The 22,768-nt window shown below is 44.3% G+C and overlaps 1 protein-coding gene across 3 annotated transcripts in view; it reads right to left on the bottom strand.

Moving 5' to 3' along the window:
* Positions 1-22,768, bottom strand: part of ESYT2 (extended synaptotagmin 2) — a 209,245-nt gene that overhangs the window by 83,618 nt on the left and 102,859 nt on the right. For all 3 annotated transcript variants that reach the window (XM_077491138.1, XM_077491139.1, XM_077491140.1), the window contains exons 5-6: positions 14,119-14,191; positions 12,255-12,344 (exon numbers count right to left, since the gene is read on the bottom strand). In XM_077491138.1, coding sequence (XP_077347264.1) covers positions 12,255-12,344; positions 14,119-14,191 — 163 coding nt within the window. The remainder of the gene's footprint in view (positions 1-12,254; positions 12,345-14,118; positions 14,192-22,768) is intronic.

Raw genomic sequence — 22,768 nt, 5'->3', positions numbered from 1 at the left:
CAATAGAATTTAACAGGTGTTCTAATCACCCTGCACTATCCAAAACTAAAAAGTTATGCTTTTAGTTATACTTTAAATTACGTTTGTCTGTCAAGGGTCTTATTGTATTTCAGATGTTTCCTTACAGTCTCAATAGCCTCAGCAGTCTGTACACAAGTGAAAGGGTATTTGACATCATTGGATAACACTGTATGTTCTGGCTCAAATGTCAATTTATGTATCTCGTTGACAAATTTTTAGGGTTCTGAATACGGTCCTCTGCGTTGCCAACTAAGGGCACCCTATCTATATAGAAGCGTTACATGTAACAGAGTTCAAGCAATGGTCTTTAGAGGTTACCACCTATGCAGACTTTCCGATGCCATGGATGGGATTATGTAGCTAAAATAGGATGGTTTCATAACTTTCACAGCTTCCATCCTATTTTGGACAATCAATATCTGACTTGCCACATTCCATGGGAGCTGGATTAAGGCAACTGTACTACCCCGTGTGGATATAAATTCTGTGGTATGTTCCTGACACCCATTAGAACGTAAGGCATCCCATACATGGTGCAAATTTCTTTCCTGCAAAAATTGCAGGAAAGAAATTTGCAAGATTCCCCCATCAACACAGGGGGTGGGTGACGACGTCCCCGCCAGGAGATGGCCGTGATTATTGCTAGTGGCTGCAGCAACCACTAGTGATAATTGTAAGAAGGCTGGCAGGCTGGTTGTACCCAAGATGGTTGATCGATCGACTTGGCACAATCAGCCTGTCCATTAATGGTTTTAACCGTGTATGGCCGGACTAAGAAGCGGCATGGAAAAACATCATTGCACAACATGCCCCAATGAACGTGACTAACTTCTTCTAACTATACCATGACTTGGATGAATGATAACTAAATTAAATGTGCATATATATGTATACATATTCTGTATCTACATGAGAGAGGGACACACTTTATTGGGCTTTTTTTTATCTTTACAGGGATTGTAGCCATACGCTGGCACTGCAGAATAGGTTCTCAGGGAGACAACAGACCTAAACACTGCAACGGGCAGCTGTACGTGTGGCTCAGGTCAGGTCACAGTCTAAAGGCTGTTTAGGTATTACACATAGTCGGAGAAGGTATGTAGGTAACTTTAGTCCAAAAGTACAGCTGTACTTCAAAGCATAATACACAAGCGGCAAGCATGTTTACATACTATAAGCCCCTTTCACACATGCGGACCGTTTTTCATCCATCCGTTAACGGTTGAAAAACTGACATCAATGCATCTCCATGGAAAAATGGATGTAAACAGATGATCATCCTTTTACATCTGCATCCGTCAACATCCGTTTCTTTTAAATGGATTAAAGCCATATTTTTGTTCTGTTAAAAAACTGATCGATTGAAAAAACGATGTAAACTGGCAAATGGTCTGTTTTTGCATTGGTAGTGGATGTAAAAACTGACGAAAAACAGATGGTAAACATATGATAAACTGATGAAGAACTGATGAAAACGTCATCTGTTTTGTCTTTAAAAAAAACAACTTGCTTATCTGATCAAACGAACGGTCCGCACGTGTGAAAGGGGCATAACAAGCCAAAAAGATTTCTAGGCCATTAAGCCAGCTTTTTTTAATTCAGACATCCCTGAAAGACATTTTAGCCAGGTCCAGGACATTTCATTAGTTTCTCCATTTGCATCAGAGTAGTATATTTTATTCAAGCTATGATTGGATAGTGAAAGAGCAGCTACAGAATACTGAGGTAATCTCTAGACTCCCTTCCAATGGAAAAGTTAGCGCTGCCCCTCCTTTCCAAAGCTGAACACTGGTATACGGGGTATTACAAAAGGTATTGCAAAAATCAAGACAGAAGAAATATGTAAAAATACATGTAGTGCTGTCCCTGTAGGTATAGGTAGAGTATTGGCTTCATAGGCATCTTCCTGGTTACCCGCAGCTGGTTGCTAAGGTTTTCCATTTGGTTGCTAGGTGTTTCCACTTGCCCCACCCTTACTCCCGCTTGCTCGTTAATCAATGACCAGGCCAGGGTATTTTGTGTTTTTATATTTTATTTGAAACTTGGATGGGAGAAGGAATTAGTGGGATACTCCAACTTGAACTATTGACAGTGGATGAGGACAACTCTCACTTGGCCTCACTGGATTATGTGTGGAAGCAGTCACACTACTTTAACTATACAGCCACATGTATGGAGGAAAAAATCTTCTTGCTCAACTAACTCTGAGCACATGTACCCTGGGCTTTTATACAGTATCCCAATATGCAATGCAGTACTTTTCCTCTGCCAATTGACAGGACTAGCACCTACCTAAATTGTTAATAAATTCTTTACTGCATTACTGTTTTCTTTTTCTTGCTTTCATTACCATAAAAAGATCAGCGCTTTCTGTTTGTACCAGAAACAAACTGAATATTCCTATTGATTCCTGTAGGTTTTGCAAGAGTTACTCACATTTTCACTGCAACTCAAATCTGCTGAATGAACTGGCTGCAACCCTCCTCTGCTAAGGAGCACAAGCCCATCTCCATACAAAGCCATGCTGCTTTCCTAAGAAATTAAGCTTTTAATCTACACTAGTAACTTATATCTCTCCTCTCTCCTAGTACAGCGCTACACAATGCAACCAGATGCCAAATGACTCTTAACGGTCACTACGATACTTCTAAACACCAAGTCCCTGGGTTTACTGAGACGCATTTGATAAGAATGTACATAATTATTAAATTAGTCAACATTGCCTTAAATGGCTGGAGTGGTCCTGCAAACACTCCAGGGACAACAAGTAGGACGACTGCCAATTATTCTGCTCTGGAAAATATGAGAAGGACAAAAATCCCATCCTAGCCGTGAAGCCAGAGGATTCCACTGCCATGCACAAGAAAGGACAAGCTTTATATTTTAATCCTGTTTAAAAAATGAATGGCCTAACAGACTTTCCAGGCATTGCATTTATGTGAAATGTTATTGGTAGACAAAAATAATAATTTAAAAATGTATATCTGAGCAAAAAAAAAAAACATAAGGACTTCTAACATACATGTACATTTCCCCAAGTTTTCAGTTTCTCAAAAATGCTTAATATGGCAGAAATCAGTGAGCTTCCAATGAGCTTACAACAGTTCCTTTGTAGCATCAAAATCCCAAGAAGTGTAGTTAGCCCTGTCCAATTCTACCTCCTAGACTACAGAACACATTCCTTCAATGCTGTAGAGGTGAGGGAGGGGAAGAGATGTGCTATACATTTTTTTTTTTTCGTTTTCCAAAACATACACTAAAATTGTGTAAAAAAATAAATAAAAAAATGTGCTAAAAAAATTAAAAATGGAAAAATGTGCTGAAAACCCCCTATGTGATAGTGTTGTGCAGGTGACACGTCCTCTTCATAGTGACATAAAGGGGGAGAGGGGTCTGGTACATGCACATGAACTTAAATGTCATCCCCGTCTTAGTCTGTAGGGTTTAATATTGAGTTGGCCCACCCTTTGCAGCTGTAACAGCTTTGACTCTTCTAAACTTCAAACTCTATCATCCATGTCTTTATGGACCTTGCTTTGTGCACTGGTTTGCACTCATGTTAAAAGAGGAAGGGGCCATCCCCAAACTGTTCCCACAAAGTTAGGAGCATGAATCTGTCCAAAATGTCTTGGTATGCTGAAGTCTTAAGAGTTCCCTTCACAGGAACTAAGGGGCCAAGCCCAACCCCTGAAAAACAAACCCCACACCATAATCCACCTCCACCAAATGATTTTGACCAGTGCACAAAGCAAGGTACTTGAAGACATGGATGAGTGAGTTTGGGTTGGAGGAACTTGACTGGCCTGCACAGAGTCCTGACAGCAAACCGATAGAACACCGTTGGGATGAATTAGAGCAGGGACTGCGAGAGCCAGGCCTTCTTGTCCACATCAGTGCCTGACCTCACAAATGCGCCTCTGGAAGAATGGTTAAACATTCCCATAGACACACTCCTAAACCTTGTGGACAGCCTACCCGGAAGAGTTGAAGCTGTTATAGCTGTAAAGGGTGGGCCAACTCAATGTTAAACCCTACGGGCTAAGACTGGGATGCCATTAAAGTTCAGTAATGGCAGGCATCCCAATACTTTTGGTAATATATTGTAAATTTGTGCCTCAACATCTTGCAGAGTCCTCTCTACAACAATTGCTATCACTAACTGAATACTAGCACTTGGTCTGTATACTGAACCATTGTTATTTCTAACCCACAGTTTTTGCACATTTGATGGGTATCGGTTTATGCACTTTTTGTATTGTAACTGGTATCTCCATTTCTAGTAAAATAAAATATAAAGATTGAAAGAGAAAAAAAAAAAAAAAAAGGAGAGGATGGGGTTCTGTGGTCCTATCTTGTTTCTGGTATCTTGACACTAATGCCGCGTACACACGACCGGACTTTGACGGACTTGGTCCGGCGCACAATCTGATAGACTTTGCAGCTGAGGCCCGCCGGACTTTCAAACCAAAGGACTTGGCCACACACGATCACTCCAAAAGTCCGATGGATTCGAACGTGATGATGTAGAATAAGGAAGTTCATAGCCAGTAGCCAATAGCTGCCCTAGCATCGGTTTTAGTCCGTCGGACTAGCACACAGACGAACCGATTGTCCGCTAAAAGCCGAGTTTGGCAGACAAATTTGAAGCCAGTCTTATTTCAAGGTCCGCTGGACTTATGGGAAGAAAAAGTCCCCTGGAGCCCACACACAATCAATCAAATTGTCCAACGGACTCTGGTCCGCCGGTAAGTCCGATCGTGTGTACGTGGCATAAGAGTAAGTGAGCTTAAGGCCAATCATACACCGTTCAAGTCTCGGCCCAGTTCAGCAGGAACCGGCCGAGATTTGAACTGTTAACGGGCAGGCTGAATGTACCAAGTTGATTGATCAATTTTGGCACAACCAGCCTGCCGGATTTGCTTCTGATTAATACAAGCGGCTGCTATAGCAGTAATCACTGTCATCTCCCAGCAGGAATGGCTTCAATGACGGATTCCCGTTAGCACTGTCTGTGTTTATGAGGGAATCGTGCAAATTTCTTTCCTGCAACACAAAAGCCTGAAGAAAGAAAACAAATGTAGCCACATCTGAGGACTGGTAAGCTACAATAAATAACATTTTGTTTTGGAGTTTAGATATGCTTTAACCACTTAAGCCCCGGACCAATTTGCAGCCAAAGGACCAAGCCCCTTTTTGCGATTCAGCACTGCTTCGCTTTAACTGACAATTGCGCGGTCATGCAACGTGGCTCCCAAACAAAATTGGCGTCCTTTTTTTCCCACAAATATAGCTTTCTTTTGGTGGTATTTGATCACCTCTGCGTTTTTTTTTTTTGCGCTATAAACAAAAAATAGAGCGACAATTTTGAAAAAAATGCAATATTTTTTACTTTTTGCTATAATAAATATCCCCAAAAAATATATAAAGAAACATTTTTTTCCCTCAGTTTAGGTTGATACGTATTCTTTTACATTTTTTTTTTTACCAAAAATAAGTTATAGCGTTTACAAAATAGGGGATAGTTTTATTGCATTTTTATTAATAGTTTTTTTAATTAGTAATGGCGGCGATCAGCGATTTTTATTGTGACTGCGACATTATGGCGGACACATCGGACATTTTTGGGACCATTGTCATTTATACAGCAATCAGTGCTATTTAAATGCACTGATTCCTGTGTAAATGACACTGGCAGCGAAGGAGTTAACCACTAGGGGACAAGGAGGGGTTATGTGTGACGTTAGGTGTTTTTTTTTTTTATTGTAGGGAGTGTGGCCTGGCATGTGACGTCACTGATCGTCTTTCCCTATAACAGGGAACAGACGATCGGTGACAGCCACAGTAGGAAGCACGGGGAGAGGTTTGTTTACACAGACCTCTCCTCGATCTTCAGCTCTGTGACCGGAACGCGGGACACTAGTGGCGATTGGGTCTGCTGGTCCCACGGCCACGGAGCTCAGGACCGGGTCGGGAGCGCACCGCCGGCAGTGCACTCCCAACCCACGGCTGGGCACTTAAAGAGCCATGTACAGGTAAGTGATTGTGCCCAGCCGTGCTATTCTGCCGACGTATATGTGCAGGAGGCAGTCCTTAAGCAGTTAAAGTATAACTAAAAGGCAAAAAAAAATTTCTTCCGTTTTGGATAGAGTGGAAAGAGACTATAACACCTATCGGGTTTTTATTTCTGTCTGTGGCCTGTTTAGGGAGATTCACCCTCTCTATTTGATCTGTTTATAATTATCACCAAGAGTGAAATTGAAAGAAAATACCACATCTTGGGTTGTTACCAAAATAGGAACAGAGGGAAAATCTTCCAATGGGGACAAAAGGTTTCATAACCTTGGGGACAACCAGTGATTGCCTCACTGGAGGGATTTCTTCTCACTTCCTGTTTTGGCTACGAGACAGGAAGTAAAGGGAAATCTCTCCAATGGGACACATATTGCAAAAAACAGGTGTTAAAACCTTCCCTTACTCTAAAATCTAAAACAAAAAAGTAGTATTAAACAGCTTGCTAAACAATTTCAAAGCAAGGTTGCAGAGGGGTATCCACAAAGGACAAAATTATTCTAAGTGAAGTTCCTTTAAATATCTTTAGCAGAAAGCACTGCAGAGCTGAGAGCTGCTGACACTGCTCTGTGTCTTGCATGATAGGTATGGGACTTCTTTCTGAATTCTGTACTGGGTAATTACCTTTCAATCTCTCTGCTTGTTGTATCAGCAATCCACTTCAGACCTCAAAAGCATCTCTCAATGTGACTGACAGCTATGAGAAACATCTTATTACTACAACACTGTTAGATTAGGCCTCAATGAGAACTAGCATAAAGACTATGGTGGCTGCATTTAGTTACACTCATCCTGTATTACAAACATGTAAACAAAAATGGTTCCCGATCATCAGATCTGACAAAAGAACTGCTGCATTACATTTATGATAGGGGGGAAAAGGGAGGGGGCAGGTAGGTTCTGTTGCCTGCATTTTAAGACTTGATTTTCAATTGTGATTGAAAAATACCTTTAGGAGCTAAAAAGACATGTATCACATACGTACTTGCACATATGAAAGACAGGAAACCCATATACACTTGTGCTCATAAGTTTACACACCCTGGCAGAATTTATGATTTCTTATGATTTTTATGATTTCCATTTTTAGAGAATATGAATGATAACACAAAAACTTTTCTTTCACTCGTGGTTAGTGTTTGGCTGAAGCCATTTATTATCAATCAACTGTTTACTCTTTAAATCATAATGGCAACAGAAACTACACAAATGACCCTGATCAAAAGTTTACACACCCCGGTTCTTAATACCGTGTATTGCCCCCTTTAAGATCAATGACGGCTTGAAGTCTTTTGAGGTATTTGTGGATGAGGCCCTTTATCTTCTCAAATGGTAAAGCTGCCCATTCCTCTTGGCAAAAAGCCTCCAATTCTTGTAAATTCTTGGGCTGTGTTGCATGAACTGCATGTTTTAGAGCCCCCCCAGAGTGGCTCAATGATATTGAGGTCAGGGGACTGAGATGGCCACTCCAGAACCTTCATGTCATTCTGCTGTAGCCAATGGCAGGTCAACCCTGGCTTTGTATTTTGGATTATTGAATGTCCAAGTACGTTCCATGGGCAGCTTTCTGGCTGATAAATGCAAATGTTCCTTCAGTATTTTTTGATAACATACTGCATTCATCTTGCCAACAATTTTGACCAGATTTCTCCTGTGCCTTTTGTAGCTCACACATCCCCAAAACATCAGCGATCCACCTCTGTGTTTCACAGTAGGAATGGTGTACCTTTCATCATAGGCCTTGTTGACTCCTCATCAAATGTAGTGTTTATGGTTGTGGCCAAAAAGCTCAATTTTGGTCTCATCACTCCAAATGACTTTGTGCCAGAAGGTTTAAGGCTCGTCTCTGTGCTGTTTGGCATATTATAAGCGGGATACTTTGTGGCATTTGTGTAGTAATGGCTTTCTTTTTGGCGACTCGACCATGCAGCCCATCTTTCTTCAAGCGCTTCCTTATTGTGCATCTTGAAACATCCACACCACATTTTCAGAGAGCCCTGTATTTCACCTGAAGTTATATGTGGGTTTTTCTTTGCATCCCGAACAATTTTCCTGGCAGTGGCTGAAATTTTAGTTGGTCTACCTGACCGTGGTTTGGTTTCAACTAGTGATGCACCGAAATTTCGGCCGCCGAAACATATCGGCCGAAAATGCCCTTTTCGGCATTTTGCTGAAAGAGAAAAACGGCCGATAATGGAGCCGAAAATGGGGCATGGCCTGGGTGGGGGCAGGGCTCCGCCCCCGCCCCTGGTGACGCCCATCATGGGGGGTGCATAGCGCAGGAGAGCCGCCTCCGCCGCCTGTTTGATCACAGCGCCGGGAACATCACAGCTTTCATTTCAATAGCTGTGTGTTCCCGGCCGCGCGCCGTCACACACAGCCCCTCCCCCTTGTCCGGACACTTAGATAGACAGATCATCCGCAGGATTGGACGGATGATCTGTCTATCAAAGTGCCCGGACAAGGGGGAGGGGCTGTGTGTGACGGCGCGCGGCCGGGAACACACAGCTATTGAAATGAAAGCTGTGATGTTCCCGGCGCTGTGATCAAACAGGCGACGGAGGCGGCTCTCTTCCCTGCACAGGCAACAGGCTGGCTGCAATGGGGGACACACACACTTGGCTGCAATGGGGGACACACACACACTTGGCTGCAAAGGGGGACACACACACACTTGGCTGCAAAGGGGGACACACACACACTTTGCTGCAAAGGGGGACACACACACACTTGGCTGCAAAGGGGGACACACACACACTTGGCTGCAAAGGGGGACACACACACACTTGGCTGCAAAGGGGGACACACACACACTTGGCTGCAAAGGGGGACACACACACACTTGGCTGCAAAGGGGGACACACACACACTTGGCTGCAAAGGGGGACACACACACACTTGGCTGCAAAGGGGGACACACACACACTTGGCTGCAAAGGGGGACACACACACACTTGGCTGCAAAGGGGGACACACACACACTTGGCTGCAAAGGGGGACACACACACACTTGGCTGCAAAGGGGGACACACACACACTTGGCTGCAAAGGGGGACACACACACACTTGGCTGCAAAGGGGGACACACACACACTTGGCTGCAAAGGGGGACACACACACACTTGGCTGCAAAGGGGGACACACACACACTTGGCTGCAAAGGGGGACACACACACACTTGGCTGCAAAGGGGGACACACACACACTTGGCTGCAAAGGGGGACACACACACACTTGGCTGCAAAGGGGGACACACACACACTTGGCTGCAAAGGGGGACACACACACACTTGGCTGCAAAGGGGGACACACACACACTTGGCTGCAAAGGGGGACACACACACACTTGGCTGCAAAGGGGGACACACACACACTTGGCTGCAAAGGGGGACACACACACACTTGGCTGCAAAGGGGGACACACACACACTTGGCTGCAAAGGGGGACACACACACACTTGGCTGCAAAGGGGGACACACACACACTTGGCTGCAAAGGGGGACACACACACACTTGGCTGCAAAGGGGGACACACACACACTTGGCTGCAAAGGGGGACACACACACACTTGGCTGCAAAGGGGGACACACACACACTTGGCTGCAAAGGGGGACACACACACACTTGGCTGCAAAGGGGGACACACACACTTGGCTGCAAAGGGGGACACACACACTTGGCTGCAAAGGGGGACACACACACTTGACTGCAAAGGGGGACACACACACTTGGCTGCAAAGGGGGACACACACACTTGGCTGCAAAGGGGGACACACACTTGGCTGCAAAGGGGGACACACACTTGGCTGCAAAATGGGGCACACTTGGCTGCAAAATGGGGCACACTTGGCTGCAAAATGGGGCACACTTGGCTGCAAAATGGGGCACACTTGCTGCAAAATGGGGCACACTGGCTGCAAAATGGGGCACACTGGCTGCAATGGGACACTGGCACACTGGCTGCAATGGGACACTGGCTGCAATGGGACACTGGCTGCAATGGGACACTGGCACACTGGCTGCAATGGGACACTGGCACACTGGCTGCAATGGGACACTGGCACACTGGCTGCAATGGGACACTGGCACACTGGCTGCAATGGGGCACAGGCACACTGGCTGCAATGGGGGACACTGGCCTGCAATGGGGGATGCCTCCTGTACCACGTTCTCTGACCATCTTCTGTACCATGTCCCCAGTCTGACCATCTCCTGTACCACGTCCCCAGTCTCTGACCATCTCCTGTACCGTGTCCCCAGTCTCTGACCATCTCATGTACCGTGTCCCCAGTCTCTGACCATCTCCTGTACCGTGTCCCCAGTCTCTGACCATCTCCTGTACCGTGTCCCCAGTCTCTGACCATCTCCTGTACCGTGTCCCCAGTCTCTGACCATCTCCTGTACCGTGTCCCCAGTCTCTGACCATCTCCTGTACCGTGTCCCCAGTCTCTGACCACCTCCTGTACCATGCATGCAGTCTCTGACCACCTCCTGAACCATGCATGCAGTCTCTGACCACCTCCTGTACCATGCATGCAGTCTCTGACCACCTCCTGAACCATGCATGCAGTCTCTGACCACCTCCTGTACCATGTCCCCAGTCTCTGACCACCTCCTGTACCATGTCCCCAGTCTCTGACCACCTCCTGTACCATGTCCCCAGTCTCTGACCACCTCCTGTACCATGTCCCCAGTCTCTGACCACCTCCTGTACCATGTCCCCAGTCTCTGACCACCTCCTGTACCATGTCCCCAGTCTCTGACCACCTCCTGTACCATGTCCCCAGTCTCTGACCACCTCCTGTATAAAAATATTTTTTTAAAACAGTCATTTTCGGTATCGGTGCTGTTTCGGTATCGGTTTCGGTTTTCGGCCTAGTGTATTTTTCATTTTCGGTATCGGTTTCGGCACCAAAAAACCCATTCAGTGCATCCCTAGTTTCAACAGAACCCCTCATTTTCCACTTCTTGATTAGAGTTTGAACACTGCTGATTGGCATTCTCAATTCCATGGATATCTTTTTATATCCCTTTCCTGTTTTATACAGTTCAACTACCCTTTCCCGCAGATCCTTTGACAATTCTTTTCCTTTCCCCATGATTCAGAATCCAGAAACATCAGTGCAGCACTGGATGAAAGATGCAAGGGTCTCTCAGGAGTCCAGAAACGCATTGACCTTTTATACATGCACATTATTTACAAGCAAACAGATGACAGGGGAGGATGGTTACCTTTAATAGCCATTCAAACCCCTTTGTGCCAACTTGTGTGCATGTTATCAGGCCAAAATCACAAGGGCATGTAAACTTTTGATCAGGGTCATTTGGGTAGTTTAGGTTACCATTATGATTTAAAAAAGAGTAAACACAGATGAATGATAATAAATGGCTTCAGCCAACCACCAACCATGAGTGGAAAATGTTTTTGTGATATTCATATTCTCAGAAAAATGGCCAAGAAAACAAATTCTGCCAGGGTATATAAACTTATAAGCACAACTGTACATATGGACACATATGTATAGGTCTAATATATATATATATATATATATATATATATATATATATATATATATATATATATATATATATGTATATAAATATAAAAGTCTTCCATAGGAAATATGTTTTTTTCTTGTTTTTTTAAAACCTGCACTGCAGAAATGACAGTTGGGTGTTGATGGTTGCTTTTGGCAACAAATTGTACTTACATCAGCCCAATAGTAAAGAAATATAAACGCCATTCTGACAGCAAGTTTGCATTTCAGATTTGAGCAGAGTAGAGTAGTAACAATTTGCTACGGATTGAAATATTTGCTCTCTCTTTGTTGAAATGCAGCTATGAAAGGCAAGCAAATATGTACTGTATATTGCACGAGGTAAGAGAAAACACAAAGCATCATATTGAGATTCAGTGAATTAGAAAAGGCTGTACTTGTTTAAATCCTCTGCTTACTTCCTGTAGTAAAATAATGTGAATTTCTCTTTTCTGCACTGTAGTCATGTGAAGACATTAGCATCTATAAGTGCAGAACATAAGAGTGCAGGCCAGCTACTACTGGGAGGAGGTGCGGTGATATGTGATCTCCTGTCTGGAGGAGCCTTTATGGAACAGGAGGGAATAGCTGGAGGGTAATGTAATACAAGCCACTTCTGACTCACCGGTTTCTTCAAGAAAAATATGGACAATGCTCCAATTATTGGGATGTCTCCAATCAACGGTTCCAGAATGACTCTCAGTGTACCATGAAGCTGAAAAATGAGCAAATAACATTACAGAGAACCATTTGTGCTTTCTGGCCTACACATTCCCATATGAAAAGAAGTGCTACGTACTTTAAAAAAAATAAAAAAAATAAAGTTTATTAAAAGGAAAAAAAAAAAGTTAAGCTCTACAAGGCTTTTTGCACATTTCTATCTTTTTCTGTATTCTCCTGGCTTGTTGCTGCCAATACATGGTGAATGCCAAGAGGCTACTTGCACCCTATCCTTAGGTTTCAACATACTCTACTAACCTCCCCTCCTTGGCTTAGTTCCAGTAATCAGTACTAAAAGTCACAAGGCAAGTCTAGTTCGATTCTTGTTACATGAATTACAATTCCTCCCAGTTAAACCTGCTAGGTAGCTGTATTATTCATATGTAAAAATATGTGGTGGAAATCAAATTCCTACATCACAAACAAAAAGCCAGAAATGTAGAACCAAAAGGGTCAGATAAGGGTATGGGGCAAGGACAAATCCAATGTATGACGCCAATGATGCAGCAAAGCTAGGTTGCGAACAAAGCTTGATTGACTGGCCGCTATGAGGTCACTCCTGTGCACGCGCACAGGAATCACATCATCACAGTACAGAACGGTGCCGTAAACGTACCCTGAGCTGAGCATGCGTGGCTCGGTGTAAATAAATACCGACAGGCAGTGAGAAGGGCTTATGATCAATAGGGTCTCTTCTGTCATAAAAATCCTGTTAAGTGTTTTTTTTTTATAGTTTATTTTTGCTTTTAGACTAAAGCAGGGTATACATGTTCAATTATTTTTCAACCAAAAAAAAAAAAAAAAAGATACCTGCATCAACACAAATGATGTGTAAAGCAGGGATCTCCCCTGGCATGCTATTGTATTGTGACAGGGGTTATCCCCCCTCATTGGAATACACCAGTCAATGGCTGCAAGAGCTGATTGAATGATGGTTTTCCAGCACAACCGATTGACAGAAGCTAATCGTTATATTGGCTTGTGCTGAACAGACAACACTACACATGGACCAAAAGTTGCCCTGTTTCTGCTGAACCAGACGATTTTCAGTCTGTGTATACCCGGCTATATTCCGGTCCAGAATAATCTAGTCCTACTTTGGGATACGCCTTCATAAAATAGATGAGGAAGTTTCAAAGAATGGATTATTTATTAAATTGGAGCAGGAAGAGTAAAGCCGGCTATAGACCGTTCAACCCATGTATGGACAGGCTGAGTGTACCCAAGTTGATAGATCAATCAGCTTTGGTACAACCAGTATGTCAGATCTTCCATGCAATTATTGCCAGCAGCTATAGCCACTAGCAATAATCACTGTGTTCTCCTAGCAGGGACGGCTCCTTGTGCCAAGCCTTCGCCTGCTCCCCGCTCGGGAGAACACACAATAGCTCTGCCTGAGGGATTTCCCCATTAACACTGACTTTTTTGATGGGGGAATCGAGTGATTTTCTTTCCTGCAACCAAAAATCGCTCCATCTATAGCAGGTGGGGGGCAAGTGGGAACAAACGATATGTCTCCCCTGACAGAACAGGGATTTGTGTGCTTACACACACACACACACACACAAATCCCCGTGCTGGCTCTTGTGCACGTGATCGCGCGTGGCTGGCGGCGATCGCTCCCGGGAACCACGTATCCGCAGTAAAAGTACATGAGCCGGTCAGGAACTGGTTAAAATCAACCATGAATTTTAAAAAGTTTCTTAATTAAACATGCCTTTACATCACAATGCAACTCTAGCCTAATTTCTTGATGAATGAATATTTACCTGGATACTCTTTACTCCAGCTCGGCAAAAATATCTCTTTATTTCCAAATCAATCTCCGTGTTTCCTACAAAACTGAGAAACAAAGAACCGATTCATACTAGCTCAGTTGATTTTACCATAAACATAATTACTCACATGCAACATCAATTAGCTGCTAGACTGAATAGTAAATGAATGGTTTTAGTATACATTTTACTTTTGCTAGGAAAAAAAAATCTTTACAAGCCAAAACATTTTTGTCTTCTCTAGTGATTCAAGTTGTATTACGCCTTGTAATGGTGTTTATACCTGTAAACAAAAATATGCTGCTGTGCTTTAGTATTCAACATGTTCTATTCTATGGTCATCCTATAGGCTGAATTTATATTAACATCACTTCTAAAGCTACTTTCACACTGTAGCCATGCCGCGTTAGCGGTAAAGCCCCGCTCATTTTAGCGCCGCTTTTCAGCCACTAGTGGGGCGCATTTAACCCTTGCTAGCGGTAAAAAGAAAGGGTTAAAATCACCCGTGTTGCGGCACTTCCAAAGCACTTTTCAGATGCGTCGTAAGTGCTGCCCATGCATCCCAATGGGCAGGGGCGGTTTAGGAGTGCTGTATACAGCGTTCCCAAACCGACCCAAAGATGCTGCTTGCAGGACTTTTTGTAACGTCCCACAAGCGCACCGCCCCAGTGTGAGAGTACTCGGGCTTTCACACTGGGGTGGTATGGGAGGCGGTTTTCAGGCGCTATTTTTAGTGCTAAAACGCCTTGAGCGTGAAAGTAGCCTTAAATATAAAAAGCCGTGCTAAGGTCAGACATGGAGAGGAGCTTATACATACACTTGCCAAGCTGATGAGCTCATGGACTATCCAGCATAAAAACGTACTTCCTGCTCTGAAGGTGCTCCACATTGCATGCATAACAAAGGCAAAGGGCTTAATACACAGTTGGAGTACTAATATAAAAATATAGGGGACTTTATTTTCACTACTTTATAGCCTAAGAAAAGTGTATTTTCATTATTTGAAGAATGAGCCGAGGTTCACACCAAACCAAAATCAGCCTTAGCCAGCAGGAAACTGTCACATGACAGCAAGCTGCCATCCCAATCAGCTGCAGCCATAGAATTCCGCACCCCAACGTCACGCGTAATAAAAGGGCAGGGATGGCGGGGACATCATTGACGCACAGGGTTTGGGTAGACTGGAGTTTGGCACGAACCTTAGCTCATGCTTTGATTTTCTTATTGTCAGGACTAATAAAATATATAAATGTAATATTACCTTCAGGTATGGCCAGCTTGGACCAATGTAACTATGCATATACAATACCTGACCAGAGCCCCTAAAAGCTGGAAATCCCTCAAGTAGTAATTGCTACTCCAGCGATGTCCAATTACATATGGGTCCTGTGCTAAGTGTCTGGCCTTCTGTATTCAGAACACAGGAGGTCGGCTGCTGAGCACAGGCCCCATTCAAAGAATGCATCGCATTTTCTAAATAAACGCAAAGCATTCTTTGACTGGCCAAGGTGGAGAGTCAGGACCGGTAGCAGTGTCTGGTTCAGGGATTTTCAGCTTCCAGAGTAATCAGTCAGGTACGGTATATGCATACATTATATTGGTACAAGCGGGCTCAATTTAACCATGTATAGAATACCCATACCTGGAATTATTCTTTATAGTACTCAAAAAAAACACTGTAATATTATATATATATATATATATATATATATATATATATATATATATATATATATATATATATATATATAGGCAATATTATATATCTAATATATATTATATATATATACACATATATATATATATATACACACATATATACACACACACACACACACACACATACATATACATAAATAAAGAAAACTGGGGCTGACGGCACTGGGGCTGACGGATGGCACTGGCGCTGGCAGGTGGCACTGGCACGTGGCACTGGCGCCACTGGGGCTGAGGCACTGGGGCTGACGGCACTGGGGCTGACGGATGGCACTGGCAGGTGGCACTGGCGGCACTGGGGCTGACGGCACTGGAGCTGACAGGTGGCACTGGCACTACTGGCAGAGGGCACTGGGCTGACAGATGGCACTGGGGCTGACAATGTTAGTCACAGTATACAATATATCACTCACAGATCCTCTCTCTCCTCACACGCTGTCTCTGTGTGAGGAGGGAGAGACACGGCAATGGGAGATGATCTCATATGTTTACATTTGAGATCATCTCCCATTGGCAGCTGCGATCGCGCTGTGAACGGCCGCTTTGATTGGCCGTTCACGGCGATCTATGTTTGCCTGTCTCCGGGAGACACGGTGAATACAAAACTTCGGCGGCGCGCATTGCGGAAGTAAACACAAGGACGTCCAGGGACGGCCACTCGAAGGAACCCGCCTGCTCTACGGCCGTCATTCGGCTATAGGGCGCGCGGGAGGTGGTTAATAACAGAGAAGACCTTAGTGGTCTTTTCTGTCATATATACCTTCCCATACCAGTCAGCGTTAATGTGATTGGAGCCACATTTGCGCAGACAAGATCACATTTATGGCACCCGCTGTGTGCCACGATAATACGACGTGACGTCATTGTACCCAGGGCCATTCAAGTGGCCAAAGAGACAAAACCCCAAGGAAGACCAGGAGATGAAAGCACCTGGGACCAGTAGGAGCAGTGACAGCACAGAGCTGGAGGACTCAGTTTGACAGGTACAGTGCATCCGGAAAGTATTCATAACGCTTCCCTTTTTCCACATTTTGTTATGTTACAGCCTTATTCCAAAATGGTTTAACCACTTTCAGACCGGACCATTTTGCTGGTCAATGACCAGAGGTCTTTTTACAATTTGGCACTGCGCTGCTTTAACTGGTAATTGCGCGGTCATGCAATGTTGTACCCAAATAAAATTTGCGTCCTTTTCTTCCCACAAATAGAGCTTTCTTTTGATGGTATTTGATTGCCTCTGCGATTTTTATTTTTTGCGATATAAACGTAAAAAGACCACAAATTTTGAAAAAAAATGATATTTTCTACTTTTTGTTATTAGAAAAATCCAATAAACTCAATTTTAGTCATACATTTAGGCCAAAATGTATTCAGCCACATGTCTTTGGTAAAAAAAAAAGTCAATAACTGTATATTTATTGGTTTGCGCAAAAGTTGTCACATCTACAAACTAAGGTACGTTTTCTGGAATTTACGCAGCTTTTAGTTTACGACTGCCTATCTCATTTCTTGAGGTGCTAAAATAGCAGGGCAGTACAAAACCCCCCCAAATGACCCCATTTTGGAAAGTAGACCCCCTAAGGAAATTGATAAGTGGCATGTTGAGCCCATTGAATATTTTATTTTTTTGCCTCAAGCGATTGAATAATGACAAAAAAAAAATTATTTTTTTTTTTACACAAAGTTGTCACTAAATGATATATTGCTCACACCTGCTATGGGCATATGTGAAATGACACCCCAAAATAAATTCTGCTGCTTCTCCAGAGTACGGGGATACCACATGTGTGGGATTTTTTGGGAGCCTAGCCGCGCACGGGGCCCCGAAAGCCAAGAACCGCCTTCAGGTTTTCTAAGGGCCTAAATATTTGACTTCACTCCTCACTACCTATTACAGTTTTGAAGGCCATAAAATGCCAAGATGGCACAAAACCCCCACAAATGACCCCATTTTAGAAAGTAGACACCCCAAGCTATTTGCTGAGAGGCATGTTGAGTCCATGGAATATTTTATATTTTGCCACAAGTTGCGGGAAAATTACAAACTTTTCTTTTATTTATTTTTTTCACAAAGTTGTCACTAAATGATATATTGCTCACGCATGCCATGGGCATATGTGAAATGACACCCCAAAATAAATTCTGCTGCTTCTCCTGAGTACGGGGATACCACATATGTGGGACTTTTTGGGAGCCTAGCCGCGTACGGGGCCCCGAAAACCAAGCACCGCCTTCAGGCTTTCTAAGGGCGTTACAGTTTTGAAGGCCATAAAACGCCAAGATGGCACAAACCCCCCCAAATGACCCCATTTTGGAAAGTAGACACCCCTAAATTTAGGGGTACACTAGTGAGACTAGGTAATAAATGGCGGGTGCCCTGAAACTATAAAAAAATAACTAACCAACCAGCGTCACCTGTAACAGTTATATGGTGATCACTGGTGAAAGGGTTAACTAGGGGGCAATCAGGGGGCTTTATGCGGTAGTATATGGGGGTCCCTGGCGCTATAAAAAGCTGCGGCGAACCTAAATACCTACCTGCCTAACTAGCGTCACCTGTGACACTAATACAGCGATTAGAAAAATGATCGCTTATTAGGCTGGGTTCACACTGGAGCGATGCAGGAATGCCACGAATCCGCAGCGGGTTCCCGCATCGCATGCCTCCCGGCGGCAGTTCACACTGCCCTATGCAAACTCCTGGGAGTGTCAGTGAAATGTTAATGACACCCCCAGATCAGTTCGCATATCGCAGTGCGATCTGCAAACTCGGATCGCATGGTGTGAACACCCATGCGATCCGATTCTGCTGCGGACCAAAAAAAGGGTCCCGTGCGAATTTGCGGCGGGTGCGGCGCGAATTCAGCCATACTATCTGTATGGCTGAACTCGAATCGCACAGAGATCGGATGTGATTTGCACTGCAGTGCGGTGCAAATCACATCCGTTCTCATAAACCACTGTAATGTGAACCCAGCCTTAGTGACACTGGCGACGGGGGGTGATCACGGGGTTAAACCTTTATTGGGGGGGTTAGGGGGGTACATTAGAACTAAAGGGGGCTAACCCTAACTGCCCTAACAGTTATTACAGTCACAAATGACACCAATGCAAAAAAAAAAAAAAAAATGCAATTGGTGTCACTGTGACTGGGGGGGCAGGGGTAATTGGGGGGGGTGAAGGGGGGGAGTGAGTGTGCCTGGCATGTTCTACTGTGTAGTGTCGTGTTGGTGCAACTCACCGATCCTCTCTCCTCGGTGCCGGAACGAAAAATACCGACACGGAGGAGAGATTACATCACTTCCTCTCCTGTGTTTACATTACAGGAGAGGAAGTGATGTCACGGAGCATTTCCATTCGTCGGGAGCGATCGCGAGGGGGTGGCCATGAATGAATGGCCGCCCCCTCATCCCGGATCCCTCCCGAACGAATACCGACCGCCGCAGGCACCGGGGGGGGGCCCGATCGGGCCCCCAACCCGCGGGAAGGCAGGGACGTACAGGTACGCCCATATGCCTGCCCGTGCCATTCTGTCGACGTACATCGTCGTGCGGCGGTCGGCAAGTGGTTAAATTATTTTGCTCAAAAATTCTACAAACAATACTCCATAATGACAATGTGAATGAAGTTTGTTTAAAAACTATGCAAATTTATAAAAAAAAAAAATCAGATGTACATACAGTAAGTATTCACAGCCTTGGCGCAATACTTTGTTGAAGCACCTTTGGCACCAATTACAGTTAAAAGTCTTTTTGAGTATGATGCTACCAGCTTGGCACACCTATTTTTGGGCAGTTTCTCCCTTTATTCTTTGCAGGACCTCTCAAGCTCAAACAGGTTGGATAGGGGGGGCCACGGTGCACAGCCATTTTCAGATCTCTCCAGAGATGTTCAATCGGGTTCAAGTCTGGGCTCTGGCTGGGCCACTCAGGGAGATTCAGAATTGTCTCATAGCCACGCCTTTATTTTCTTTGCTGCGTGCTTAGGGTCATTGTACGGTTGGGAGATGAACCTTCGCCTCAGTTTAAGGTCCAGCGTGCTCTGGAGCAGATTTTCCTCAAGGATGTCTCTGTACATTGCTGCATTCATCTTTCCCTCGATCCTGACTAGTCTCCCAGTTCCTGCTGCTGAAAAACATCCATAGCATGATGCTGCCACCACCATGCTTCATTGTAGGGATGGTATTGGTCAGGTGATGAGCAATGCCTGGTTTCCTCTAGACCTGACGCTTGCCATTCAGGTACCTTTTGGCAAACTCCAGGCAGGCTGTCATGTGCATTTTACTGAGGAGTGAATACCATTCGTCACTCTACTATACAGGCCTGATTAGTGGAGTGCTGCAGAGATAGCTGTTCTTTTGGAAGGTTCTCCTCTCTCCACAGAGAAATGCTGGAGCTCTGTAAGAGTGACCATTGGGTTGTTGGTCACCTCTCTGACTAAGGTCCTCCTCCCCCCAATCGCTCAGTTTAACCGGGCGGTCCGCTCTAGGAAGATTCCTGGTGGTTACAAAGTTCTTCCATTTACAGCTGATGGAGACCACTGTGCTCATTGGAACCTTCAAAGCTGTAGACATGTTTCTGTACCCTTCCTCAGATCTGTGACTCAATACAATCTTGTCTCAGGGGTCTACAGACAATTCCTTGGACTTCATGGCTTGGTTTGTGCTCCGACATGCACTGTTAATTGTGGGACCTTATATAGACAGGTGTGTGCCTTTCCAAATCATGTCCAATCAACTGAATTTACCACAGGTGAACTCCAATCAAGTTGTAGAAACATTTCAAGGATGATCAGTGGAAACAGGAGGCACCTGAGCTCAATTTTGAGTGTTATTGAAAAGGCTGTAAATACTTATGTACATGTGTTTTTTTCCGTTTTCAAACAAACCTCTTTCACGTTGTTATTATGGGGTATTGTTTGTAGAATTTTGATGAAAATTGATTGAATCCATTCTGGAATAAGGCTGTAGCATAAGAAAATGTGGCAAAAGTCAAGTGCTGTGAATACTTCCTGGATGCACTGCAAGTCTGTCATAATATACATTATGGAATAGAATCCATGAGAGGTTTGGGAGGGAAGCTGGTGGCATGTAAAATCGCATTACCCAATGTGGTTTTCCTAGAGAGTTTACTGAGAGGGGGGGGGGGGGGGGTTCTTCTCAGTAAACTCTGTAGGAAACCCACATTGGGTAATGCGATTTTACATGCCACCAGCTTCCATCCCAAACCTCTCATGGATTCTACTCCATATAGCAAATACCTCAGGGTAAGGCGAAATTGTACAGATGATGCCATTTACAAGATATAAGCAAATAAGCTACGTGAAAGATTATTACTACAAGGCTATTCCCATGCTTTTTTGAAGCAATCTTTTAAACAGGCATCCCTGCAATCAAGGCAAAATTTACTTTATTCCCAAAAACCTAAAAATGATGCTAATGTTACTAGAATCATCACTAAATATAGTAATCAGCAAAGCCATTATAGATAAATACTGACATATGCTTCAGCTTGATCCATTATTGGGACAATTTGTCCCACCCAAACCACTGTTTACCTTTAAACAAGCTACATTCCTTAGGGACAGGATTGTTAGTAGCAAATTTAGAGGAGAGACAAATGAAAAACCAATGGTAAATATAGAGGAACTTTCATGTGAGGGACATTACGCAAATTACCGCAAATTCAAGCTCACCCAAAAAAAAACAAAAAAAAAAAACATTCTTCCCAACGGTCAGATCTTCCATCCAAACACTTTGCTAACTGCAGAACTTACGGGGTAATATATATGCTTTTATGTGTGAGTGTACATGCTTCTACATCGTTAAAACAAAATTGGAATTTTGGAGAAGGGCATATAGCAGCGGCGGCCCGTCCATAGGGGGTGCCTGGGCACCGCCCCCCCCCCCCTCCAGGCAGTCACAAAAAAAAAGGGTGTGGCTGGGCCGTCAGACATATTGATGCGTCATTAGAGCCTGGTATATGATGTACAGAGCCCGGTGTATAATGTACAGCCTGGTATATGATGTACAGAGCCCGGTGTAGAATGGGCAGCCTGGTATATGATGTACAGAGCACGGTGTATAATGCAGAGCCTGGTATATGATGTACAGAGCTCGGTGTATAATGCAGAGCCTGGTATATGAAGTATAGAGCTCTGTGTATAATTTATAGCCTGGTATATGATGTATTGAGCCCGGTGTATAATGCAGAGCCTGGTATATTATGTACAGGGCTCGGTGTATAACGTACAGCCTGCTATATGATGTACAGAGCCCTGTCTATAATGTAGAGCCTGGTATATGAAGTATAGAGCTCTGTGTATAATTTAGAGCCTGGTATATGATGTAAGGAGCCCTGTGTATAATGTACAGCCTGGTATATGATGTACTATAGGGGACGGAGTTGGTGGATTCTATAAGGGGTGGGGCTTATGAGAAGTGGGAGGGGTCAAAAGGGTGGGCATGGTCTAGCGCCCCCCCCCATCTTAAAACTTCACCGGCCGCCACTGGCGTATAGACATGTAAGAAGCATGCAGACTTGCGACCCTGATCTTCCTGTTGGCCAACACACCAAAATAGTGCAAATTTCCTAAAATAAGCTTCTAGATTCTGGACCGTATACATCCAAGTCCCAGATGAGGGAATGTAATAAGGTCCTCCTCCAAATGGAATCACAATGGATCCATAGATTAAAAACCACACAACCTCCTGGCTTAAAGCGGGAGTTCACCGGGACTCCGCGTTTTTTTTTTTTTTTTAAAGCCAGCAGCTACAAATACTGCAGCTGCTGACTTTAAAAATAGTGACACTTACCTGTCCAGCGCGCCCACGATGTCGGCACCCGAAGCCGATCTGTAGATCGTATGTCGGGTGCTGCCGCCGCCATCTTGGGTATGGGAATCAGGAAATGGAGCCTTTCGGCTTCAT

This window comes from Lithobates pipiens, unplaced genomic scaffold (genome assembly GCF_037356315.1).
Source record: "Lithobates pipiens isolate NorthernLeopardFrog02 unplaced genomic scaffold, aLitPip1_a1.2 Scaffold_19, whole genome shotgun sequence".
Classification (NCBI taxonomy): domain Eukaryota; kingdom Metazoa; phylum Chordata; class Amphibia; order Anura; family Ranidae; genus Lithobates; species Lithobates pipiens.
Note: the sequence above shows the minus strand (reverse complement) of the source record. Positions and strands in the feature narration are given on the sequence as shown.